The 12,105-nt window shown below is 36.9% G+C and overlaps 1 protein-coding gene across 1 annotated transcript in view; it reads left to right on the top strand.

Moving 5' to 3' along the window:
• The window catches only part of LOC128031745 (BRISC and BRCA1-A complex member 2), a 100,158-nt gene that overhangs the window by 43,156 nt on the left and 44,897 nt on the right, over positions 1-12,105 (top strand). Inside the window, exon 6 of the mRNA XM_052620121.1 lies at positions 6,185-6,259. Coding sequence (XP_052476081.1) covers positions 6,185-6,259 — 75 coding nt within the window. The remainder of the gene's footprint in view (positions 1-6,184; positions 6,260-12,105) is intronic.

The following is a 12,105-nucleotide window of genomic DNA, read 5'->3' as shown; positions in this document are numbered from 1 at the left end:
CCACATTGAAAGGGACATACAATACAAAGTAAAAAATATAGTCAAAGTCCTACTAATATAGTTCCTTTAACAAAAATATAATAAAAGGAAAAGATTTGTGTGACGAACAGACTAATTTAAGCCTTTATTCACTGAAAAGCAAGATATACACCCTAGCTCTTAATGCCACAAAAGTAGTGATTTCTAATTTGTAAATGAATCATTTGACAGCAGTCAAGTCAAATCACATTTATTTATAGATCAACTCTTAAAAAAAAAAAAAAGGGAAGTCGTGGCCTAATAGTCAGAGTCGGACTCGTAACCCAAAGGTTGTGGGTTCGAGTCTCGTACCGGCAGGGATTTATGGGAGGGAGGAGTAATGTTCAGTGCTCTTTCCCACCTTCAATACTACTGAGGTGCCCTTGAGCAATGCAACGAACCCCCAACTGCAGCAAAAAATGGGTGCCCACTGCTCTGGGTGTGTTCACAGTGATAATTAATCAATTAATCGATCAATCGTTTACCTTAATGCTGTAAAATACATCTATTGCAACAGCACGTAGTCAATGGCATGACAGGATGTGCAAAAGCCACTCAAAAAACAAACAAAAAAACTTTCTCACCCAAATTAAAGGGGTTTTAGTCTGAATAAAATGCTAGTAGCAGGATTATAAAATGAATAGATGTGATTATTATGATTTGATAAAATGAAGAGAGCGTGCCATACGCTTGAGATCATTTTACTATGTTGACGGTTTCCTGTCCCAGCACGGAGACCGCTGCATGCGCCTCTTTAAATGGTTTTGTGGTGCTCGTTGTTGTATTTAAAGCACAATTACAATGTTTTCAAATGACATTATGGCATTTCAAATAAAATTATCCCAAACGTGTGTGGCTGTGCTGCGCAGTCAGAGAACCTCTTCCATTGGCGCTCCTGCAAAACACACTGTTGCTTACATCAAACATTACTTAATTTGATCCTGCTGGATCCTGTTCCGGAAAATGTCAGATTATGAATTTTGCCGTTCTGGTAGGCCTATTTGTTTAAAAAAATCTGGCATTCACAGTGCATTAGTCTGTGACAGTGTGGACCGGTATGCTACGGTCTATTTAAACTGACCAGTGTATCCTTTTACCCAGTTAACAATTTTTGGTTCTCAGAACATTCTCAGAACGTTATTTTTTATGGTTTGTTTTTGGTTAGCCAGGAATGTTTTCTTAACGTTCCCAGAACATTAGTTTTTGGTTTCCAGAACGTTAGTCTAACATTCCCAAAACATTATTCTAATGTTCCCAGAATGTTAGCTTTTGGTTCCCAGAACATTATTCTAATGTTAATCTAAAATTCCAATAACATTATTATAACATTCCCCTTATGTTAGTTTTTGGTTCCAAGAATGTTATTCTAAAATTTCCATAAAGTTATTATAATGTTCCCCTAACCTCTTTACTCTGATATGATCACCCCGCTGTACTTGGGTATTCATCCAGCACACTCATGACCCAGTATAGTATAAGCGGCATGGAAAGATCTGTACGCCTAATCAGTATTATAAAAACCACATCCTGTTTTTATCTATTGTTTATGTAATATTCTGAGCACAACAACCATCATATGTAAAATTAAATCTGTCCATTAATATATAATGTTAAGATTACGAAGTACCCAGATTTTACATTTCTTCAACACCAAATAAAAATGACTTAAAATAAGACATTTATTCATACATATATATATATATATATATATATATATATATATATATATATATATATATATATATATATATATATATATATATATATAAATGAAAAAAAAAGTTACTTGACTTAAAGTAGGAAAGCAGTACATTTATTCTTACCACTGAAGTTTAAGTTACAGTTTATGCAGCGGGACCTTCTCTTGATCCATAAACAGAAAACTTTCTCGCTTAACATCATGTTCTCTTCAGTTAGGCGTTTTCAGTCTCTCTGAAATCAGATTTACTCTCATAAATATATTAATTGTAAGTGATCATTCAATAAAGAGGTCGATAAATGAGCGAGTCAGCCATCCAGTAAAACAAAAAATGACCGTTATTTTTTTTTATTCTGCGAGCGTGCGACTCTCTGTGGAAGACATGTGAAAGCGTGTGCTGGTGAAGCACGTGCAGATCAGAGGCGCACAGTAAATGAAGATTAAATAAACCCACAATTTTTTTTTATTTTTGTTATCACTCTACGCTTAACCCTGGCTTAATATTATAATTTAAATTGTGTTTTGATTAGGGCTGCAACTAACGATTATTTTGATAATCGATTAATCTGTCGATTATTTTTACGATTAATCGATTAATCGGTTTATGTACTTATATTTTAGTTTTTTCCATTTTTTCCCCAAGTAAATTATTAATAAAGGGTCTTTATCATTCAGCATAGATTTTTAAGAGATTTTAACCATTTTGCATTGTCATATCCTCATCAAAAATATACCTGGAGTTGTTTTATTATGTTAGTAATCCTTTGTCGAACTCTTCTGCAATCAAAACACTGATCCATACTCTAGCAAAATTCACAAGGAGATTTCAAATATTGTTATCACCATGGCAGTCCTTAGAGCTCCTAAAGTAGTTTAACATCCCAAACAAAGCTTAAGGAATCTTTGAGAACATATTTTCACGAAGTATAAGGATAAAACAGAATAAAATTGCAGTGCATTGTATTTTATTATTTACTGGGAAAAAGCTTTATAGCTTATGCTGTGAAATTGTAAACAATCCTTCGAAAAAAAGTGCCAATGGCATGAAACCTGAATGGAACTCACAATTTAAAGTAAAATCCATCAGAAGGTTGTCCAGAAAAAAAAAATTGGGACACACACAAAAAACCTGCTGTGTGAAAAAGAGCAGTGAATACTTAGAAAAGAAGTGCATTTTAAATCTACTCAAACATTTACCTCTCTCATTCAGTCATAATTAGGCTGCAAGTCTGAATTATGAACTGGTAAACGACAAACTGATCACATAACATGTTTGTAAAGCTTTAAATGTTAACTGTTAAAAAGCAATGTTATCAGCTTTTACGACTAAACATTTGCAAACAACCTTGTACTGGAGAATCTGCACAAATAAAATTCTTAGGGGCCGTTCACATATCGCACCTAAAAACGCGTGGAAAACGCTAGTCGCGCCGCTTTCTCCTTCTTTCCAAAGCGCTCGGGCAGAAGCGCCCCTGAGGCGTCTGCCTTTGCTAAGCAACCATGACGTGCTCTCTCCATGACGTGCCCTCTCCATGAAGACCCGGAAATTTCAGCAAAGGATAAATGGATGCGGTGTGGACGCGCCTGGAAAAACGGGCGCATCGCACCGCGTGCGTGTCGCGACCGCGTCGCTTCCATTATGAGCGTGCATACTGCGCGCCTACATAGGAAATAACGAACTTGAGCACGCAAAAGACACGATATGTGAACGGCCCCTTAAACAGTTCAGTAGTGCAGAGTTTACAGGTTACTCTTCATTTTAAAGGCTCAAAGTAAAGTACTCCCACTTCCCGCTGAATGCTGCAGAGACGCTGTTCGGGAAGCACGTGACATAAAACGAGGCCAGCTATTGGCTATTCGCTACTTCACCTGCTGTACTGGCTGAGTAAAACCTCCGGTGGCTCATTACTGCCACACTTTGGTCACCGCAGATTTGAAATATGCACGAAATGAGCCGCTTATGGCAAATAAAATTTATTTAGCGACGAATCGATTACTAAATTAGTTGACAACTATTTTAATAATCGATTTTAATCGATTAAATCGATTCGTTGTTTCAGCTCTAGTTTTGATCGATCAAATTTCTGTATTTGAATAAATGCTGCATTAAATTTTAGGGCTCTGTATAGGTCATTACACATTAACATCTGCAACATTTTAATTGGAAAGATTTATAGGGGTATAACATAATCTGAGAATGACCATAAGGGAACGTTCTGTATAAGTTATTTTATGGTTACAAAAAATAACCTAAAAATTTCCATTAGGGAACGTTCTGTATAAGTTACTTTTAGGTTATTTAAAAAAAAAAAAGTTCTTGGAATGTTATTTTGTGGTTGCAAAAAAAATAACTATTAGGGAACGTTTTCTATAAGTTACTTTTAGGTTATTATAAAAATAACCACCATACAACATTCTGGGAACGTTATTTTATGGTTGTGAAAAAATAACCAAAAAATAAAGTTTCTCTAACATTAGTATTTGGTTCCCAGAAAAATAACCAAACGGAAACCAAAAACTAACGTTATGGGGATTGTTCATGGGTTTGCTAAGTATACGTTTGGTTGATTGTATTTTACAATCAAGGCCCATTACTTACATAGGCTATAGTATTCCATTTTGTCCCAGAGCTTGAAAACCTTGGTGCATCCAGAAACTTGTGAACAATGTTCTTATTTTGGCGTCACCATTTAGTGACATCATTCAATGCTCCGGGAAAGCGTATCGTCTGTGTCGGTCACAGCGCCTTCTAATTGCTGTTTTGAATCCAGCAATTATTTATTTACAAATTATAAACTCTGATTATGACAAGTGTGGTATTAGCTTTATTTATTAGAGGAATAATTGGTTAGCCTGAAAATGTAACATCGTGACCATGCTTTCGGATGCCGATCTGTCCTGCAGTCCTGCAAAGTGCAGAGCCCAATATGAAACAATTATCTGGGTATATTTCTACATTTCTACTGCTTTTTTTATGTTAAAGAACTTTGTGTTGTTTCTATTTTAATGTACTTTTAAAGTTTAAATCACATTAAAAGCTTAATTTTTTACATGAATTAATTAATGATGATGCATTTATATACCATCAGCATCACTCACAGCCGCTCGCACGTGTTTTGCGCATGAGCTTCACTCAGCTCAAAATTAATAGATTAATTGACCATGATAGCTTTAATCAATTGCATCTCTTATTCACAATTAATCGATCATCGATTAATCATTGACATCCCTAACTACTTCGTGTGTGCACTTAGGATGGGATAAATGCAGATCACTAATTGCGAATATGAAAACATACTCAGTTCAGTTATAAAGCAGCTCTCCAGAAGAATTCAGCTCAGTGTTGATTCAGTTCAGTTCAATAATAGTGAAAAGTTGATAAATTAGGAAGTTCAGTTCAGCTGTAAGCAGCTCTACAGAAGGTCAGTATGTCATTAGTTAGCTTAATGTAGTTAAAGGGTTATTCAATTCAGTTCAGTAACAGATGTTGCAAAATTAAACTAATTTAAATTGAATTAAATAAAAGATTTAGCTATAAAGCTGCTCTACATTATGCGACTCAGATCTTTTTTAACTATTCGTTGGCCCAGTTCACAAGACTGATGCAAATGATTATTTCACATATTGAATTAATTTTGTTCTTCTCACTTACTGACACATTAGTTGCTTTCATCAGCTGAAGGTTATCAATGAATAATGGCCTAAACACATTTTACCCCAGTTAAGACTCCCAGTTGATAAAAAGTTTGAATCTGAATTAGAATATCCAGGTTTGGAAAACACTTGGATCCAGGATCAGGCAATCAATTTTACTTTTGTGCCAGGTTTTGGTAGCAATAATAGATTGGATCACCCTGATCCAGATGTTCTTGAATTCCACCCTTCTGATGGGATCAGCATAATTCAGATTGTTTGAAACAAAGGAATCCCAGTTTTACTAAAAACCCACATAGTGAAGAGTTGATCCACATCAAAACCAAGACTGGACTGGATTATGTGATCTGATATTATTTTTTGAACAACTGCAATTTGATCAGATAACTTTTAAACAACTGGGCCCAGAGGACTAGGAAAAATCTAATATATGTCTTCCATCCATTTTCCCAACCGTTTGTCTTGTGTGGGATTGCACAGATGCTGGAGCCAATCCCAGCATCTCGGGCCACAGTATGGACACATTGCTGGCCAATACACGCTAACATTCAGACATATGCTATGGGTCTTTTTAATGCTGCTTTTTTAATTTGATGGAAAAAAGTGATCAGGGCAATTCTTCAGAATTGCTGAACTATTGTGTTCCATGGCATAAATAAAGTCAAGTGGTATAACTTGAGGATGAGAAATAATGACATAATTATCCCATTAACAATTAGGTTACTGTGTGAGGAAAATTACAGAGTGTGTCTGTGTGTGTGTGTTCACTAATTGATGCTCTTCATGTGCTTTTTTCTTTTTATTTTTTTCTAGACCGGGGAGTTTTCTGCTCGATTCCTTCTCAAACTCCCTGTGGATTTTAGCAACATTCCCGTCTATCTCCTCAAGGTAAGATCCATCCTTTAATACACACTTTAGGGAAGCTCATAAACCCCCATTTCTTTGATTTGTTTGGTGAAAGGATGTTTATCTGTTTATCAGTGCATGAAAATGTCTCCACAAAATGTTACATGTAAAAGTGCATGTAAGTGTAGGTCTCTCTCGTGCAAACGTTCGTTTCTCTGCTCTTGTTTGTGCGTGTGTGTAGGCTGCGAGTTGACTAATCAGCAGCCTGTCACTCCCAATCAACTCTGAGCTGTGTTGTGTCTGCAGGCCCTCTCTCTTTCGCCTCCCCTTCCAGTCACCCTGTGTCTTGCCTTCCCTACGTTTTTTCTTTTTTTTTCTGTTTGCCCATCTCTCCTGAAGTACCGTGTGTATGTTTGTGTCCATGTGTGCGTGAGAGGGTGTAGGGCCTCGGGAGGCCCTTGCTCTATGGCCTTTTCCAGCCTGAGCCATGTTTGTCCTCCCCAAGAGAGCTGAAATGATGGTAAACATACGGAAAATAGCAGCCATCATCAGCATCACTGTCTCAGTGTTGTGTACCTCAGCAGTACTGTACACTAGACTCATACATAGACATGTACAGTTCACTCCCAGTAGACCATATTCCACTGAAACTCACTTTAGTCACAGGTCAGCGGCTGTCTGTAAGGTCATCACTGTGGGGTCATTATTCCCAGCCAATTTGTCATGAAGCTTGATATATCAAGACCTTGATAACTTTTATTATGATTTAAGGTCCTCCGTTTTACTTCATCCTCAGTGCGTTGATTTAAGCTGCCTGTCTTCTACTGAGATGTTTTTTTTTAGTTCAACAGTGTTTGTTGTGATTTGCCATAGATGGCTTCAAGCTCTGACCATTTTCCACTGAAAAACTGGCGACCAGATTTAGCTCTGTAAGAGGTGCTTGTGAAATCCAATGGAATGTCTGCCTCTGTACAAAGAAAAAGCTCTGTAAATTAGCACCCAAGTTTGTCTTGTTGGCACTGAAAAGTAGCCAGAAAAGTTCAAGTTCAAAGTATTATTTTGAAGTAAGTGTCAACTGATTAGGTCAACTGGGGTTTGTTAAAGATGAGACATGTATGCACGTGTAAATGCTTAATGTCTGATAAAGAATTATACACTTCAAGTGAAATCACAGAACAAACAAGTGTGACGTCATTTGGACACATTCAAACGTCCGTTGGTCTAAGAAGATTATTTCATAGGTGGATGTGCTTGTTTGCCATCAGAAATCTTTTATTTTTTCACTGACATTATTGTTGTGTCTTAGTTGTGTTTCTGAAAGGATAGCTCGCAGCACATAGTTAAATACACATACACAAATCACTCCCATTGCTCATGAGCAGCTTTGGAATGTTCACAAACAGTATACTATTGCACAGCAACCCTAACAGTATATTCATTTATGGATGTCCAAACCAAGGTAATTGCTACGACAAGACAGAATGAGTTCCAGAAGGTAAAGCTGTCTGAGACACTTGAGCCAAAATGAGAACTTTTTTTTGGCATTAAGGCTTTACCCACTGGTGTCCATTACTGCTCCTGCACTGTAAAAAAAAAAAAAAATTAATACGTCGAGCCACCTTAAAATTTTAACCCTCTCAAGGCAGGTGTTGCAGATTTGCAACAGTAAAGTAACTAAAAACCTTATTACTCCAGATACATATTTTATGAATCTGCAGTACTAAAAACTTTACTAAAGGTTACTAAATTTACTAAGTTACTAAAACTTAATTTGAGCCTGAGAGGGTTAAGGCAACAGCTTTTTTGAGTTTACTCAATTAAAAGGTCAATTAGTTGTACAAACTTTTGTGCATGTTTAACCAACATCATATATTAATTTGCAATTGAGTTGCAAAAGTAAAAACTTCTATATAAATGAATAAATGGGGAAAGCATCAAGCAAAAACTAATACAAAATTCAAGTCCAAAATAATGTGCAACAATAACAACAGGTCCAGTCAAAAATGTATTAGATAAAGTTTTTTATATCTGTCCTTCATATCACAAGCAATATAAAATTCATTGCAATGGCGGTAAAAGTGCGTGCATAGCAACAAAGAGGCCAATTTCCTTTCAAGTGTTAGATAATCCACAGAATGTAATCTAAACATCCCGATAAAGCATAGAACTATGTTCCCCTTCAAGAGGATACCGGTCAGTTTCATGAGGATGGCTGTCTCCAGGAAATAACTGGGCAGTTTGTGGCTCACTGTCTTTTGGTTCTGCATTTTGAATAACGATATTTTCTCTAAAGTCTGTAATGGAAAATCTGCAATGTTTTTGACTCCTGTGACCACTGAATGACGAAATCACATTTGTTTTAAAAACACTGGCTAAAAGGGCACCTTACAGTTTCATGATTTTTTAAAAATGTTTCCTAATATGTTTTGAGTAGTCAGGTGTTTTACAAATTACACAATTCACAATTAAATGAAGTTAAGTGAAGATTTATGTGATCTTGAAAGGTGAGACTTCAACCAGTGGTTTTAAAGGAGCAGATGCAATCTGTGTAGAGGCAGGACAGGTTTTTTTTTATACACTTAATAACTTAAATTATCTTATTCAAATTTCATAGGGACCAACAACAACTGTACAAAATGAACATATTATAAGCTAATAAAGAAAACTCTATATCCTTAATCCTAATCTAAATCATTTTACTTAATATACATAAGTCAAGTCACCTTTATTTATGTAGCATTTTAAACAAAATACATTGCGTCAAAGCAGCTGAACAACATTCATTAGGAAAACAGTGTGTCAATAATACAAAATGACAGTTTAAGGTACAGTTTGAAGGACCTGCCATGATAGGGCGCACTACCAAAAAAATAACACGTGGTTTGATGACGCTAAGGAGGAGCGTGGAATGATGGGATTGGTTGTCTTCTACAAAATAAAGTTTTGTAAATGTTGTGTTTGATGTCATAATTTTCAAACGCGAGTTCAACGATTTGCGCGAGTAGATTACGTACAAAGTCATTGCAAAGAAGCGATTAGACTATGGATCAGACACTCCTTGCGCAAGTCTAGAGACACGATGCCCCGCGTTTGGCATGTATGCCACATAATAATAATCTTGTTGTTATAGCATACAATTCACCTGTCGATTAAAACACAAGCGAGATCGGCATCTCTTTCTACGTTTACGGGAGCTGTCCTTGTCGACAGAACCAGCGGCAAACGGTAAACAGTAATTATGTTCCATAAATAAGTAACAATCCACCATAAAACGTGCAAGAAGAAGTAAATAAGGAACTGCTTGAAGCAAGCTAGTGTTTTGCTGGACGCTAGACACAACTTCCGCATTTGTCAATAACACTGTTGTCATGTGGTTTCTACATCAGTAAAGGCAGTAACAAAGGGATAACGTCATTGACCCCATGTCACTGTTTATAATGGTAATTTTCTCATGATTTACAAGTAGTTGAAAACATTAGAGATATTGTTAGTAATCAGCTGGAGAAAATATATAACACTAGCCTAGTGGTTTTTGGATATTTTACTGCAAATATCTTATAAATTTTACCTTTAAAGGCAGTTCATCATTGAATTAAGTGATGTCATATCTGTTTAGTGTAAATAGTGTCTGTTCATTTATTTGCAATCAAGTCAACGATATCACTGTAGATGAAGTCACCCCAACTAAGCAAGCCAGAGGCGACAGCGGCAAGGAACCGAAACTCCATCGGTCACAGAATGGAGAAAAAAACCTTGGGAAAAAACAGGCTCACAGGCAGTTCTCCTCTGACCAGATGAAACCAGCAGTTCAATTCCAGGCTGCAGCAAAGTCAGATTGTGCAGAAGAATCGTCTGTCTCCTGTGGTCTTGTCCTGGTGCTCCTCTGAGACAAGGTCTTTACAGGGGATCTGTATCTGGGGCTCTAGTTGTCCTGGTCTCCGCTGTCTTTCAGGGCAGTAGAGGTCCTTTCTAGGTGCTGATCCACCATCTGGTCTGGATACGTACTGAATCCGGGTGACTGCAGTGACCCTCTGATCTGGATACAGACTGGATCTGGTGGCTACGGTGACCTCAGAATAAGAGAGAAACAGACTAATATTAGCTTAGGTCATGAAACAGTGCTTACCTAAGTTATAACAGGAAAAAATGCCACTAATGGCTTAAGACAGCTTGAAGACGAAGCAGGAGAAGTTGAACTGACCAACTTGGAGCCACCTAAGCAGTTGTACAGAAGCACATATTGTGAACAAATACCATTCAGATGCTCTTGTAAATTATTATCATATTCTGCATAGAACATGACCTGTCAGAGCGACTGCAGTGTCAAAAACAACTAAAACCAAATCTGGTGCTCGTCTGACCCGAGGCAACTCGATCCTTCTCGGGCAACTCGAAGACGAAGCAGGAAAATTGAAATGACTATCATTAACTTGCCTCCACCTATACTGGTGTACAGAAGCGCATATTGTGAACAAAATGTAATTCAAATAATCTCGTAAACTGATAACGTTACACATAAAAACAACAACAACAAATGTCTTAAATTAATACACAAATAACCACCACTTACCATAGTGATAACAATAACAGACCAACGTTAAACAGGCACCACCTGAGGCAACTCTAAAATGAAAGGTAATATGGTGTACAAAAGCACATATTTTGAATAAACGTAATTCAAGTCTTATGGTAAATATTATTTATAGAACAACACCAGAATGAAGCGGGATAAATTAAAATGGCATATATAAAAAAGTGATTGAACTGCGCATGCTCATCAGCCTTTGTCAGGCAATACTAATAAAAAACTTAAAGTTGTTAGTTTTTCCAACTTTAAATATTAATTTGGTCAAACAAATTGATCGAAATTTCTATTTTACTTGCTTATCTCAACTTTTTTTAATGTTAAATAGTTGAAAAAAAAACTTTAAAAACTGAGTTTTTAATACAAAATGTAAGTGATGGCAAATATATTGCAGAGTTTAGCTCCACTCATAATTAAACACACCTGAAACAGCTAATAATGGTCTTCAGGATTACTGGAATCTTCCTGGCAAAAGTGTGGGGGCTGGTTACAGCTAAACAGTGCAGGACATTGCCCCTCCAGGAGTGGGACATGCTTGGCTTAATCGTTAAATGGGCCTTAGTGTAATGTAAATGTGGTCATTGACATTTGCTTGACAGTACTATCCTAAGCTAAAAATAGAATGTATTTAATTATATATAATATCGCTGCCTCTTGTTGACACTTGTTGCCAATAGAGAAAGGACAGTGTAATTGCTAAATACAGAATTAAGTTATCACCAGGTCAAAATTTCTGGTGTGGGGATCACAAAATTCTCTTCCTGTCCAATACCTTCCCTTACATGAATTCATGATATGTTTAAAAGTGAGCAAACAGCACTGCCTTCTTGTCACTTCTCTAACAAGATGCTGGAAGATAACATTTTGACTGTTTAAATCTTCATCAAATCTCCAGTGACGTCCCTCCACCCTCCATGATTGCCTTTGACCTCTGCTAGCAGACCGAGGCTATGTAGGCATCGGTAGGAGTGGTGTTGTGTGCCATGATAGTTGCCTGGAGTGTGCCATCTTGCTGGTTTTATCTTAGTAGTCTGGACATGGTTACCTTCCAAAATCCTCTTGTGTCCCTCAGGGCATCGAGGGCTTGTCAGGAGAGCACTCTGCACTGCTGGAGAGAAATAGAGGACAGTGGCAATGGTGTAGTGTAGCAATCCTATCAAGCATCAGTAGTTTATTTCCTGTTAAGGAACAAAAAAAAAATAGCAATTGCTGTTTTGTCTTTCTACTTTTGGATTGACTGTGGGAGCTTAAAGGGTTAGTTGACCCTGACTCACCATCACGTCGTTCCAAACCCGTAAGACCT

Source organism: Carassius gibelio, chromosome A17, assembly GCF_023724105.1.
Source record: "Carassius gibelio isolate Cgi1373 ecotype wild population from Czech Republic chromosome A17, carGib1.2-hapl.c, whole genome shotgun sequence".
NCBI lineage: Eukaryota > Metazoa > Chordata > Actinopteri > Cypriniformes > Cyprinidae > Carassius > Carassius gibelio.
Note: the sequence above shows the minus strand (reverse complement) of the source record. Positions and strands in the feature narration are given on the sequence as shown.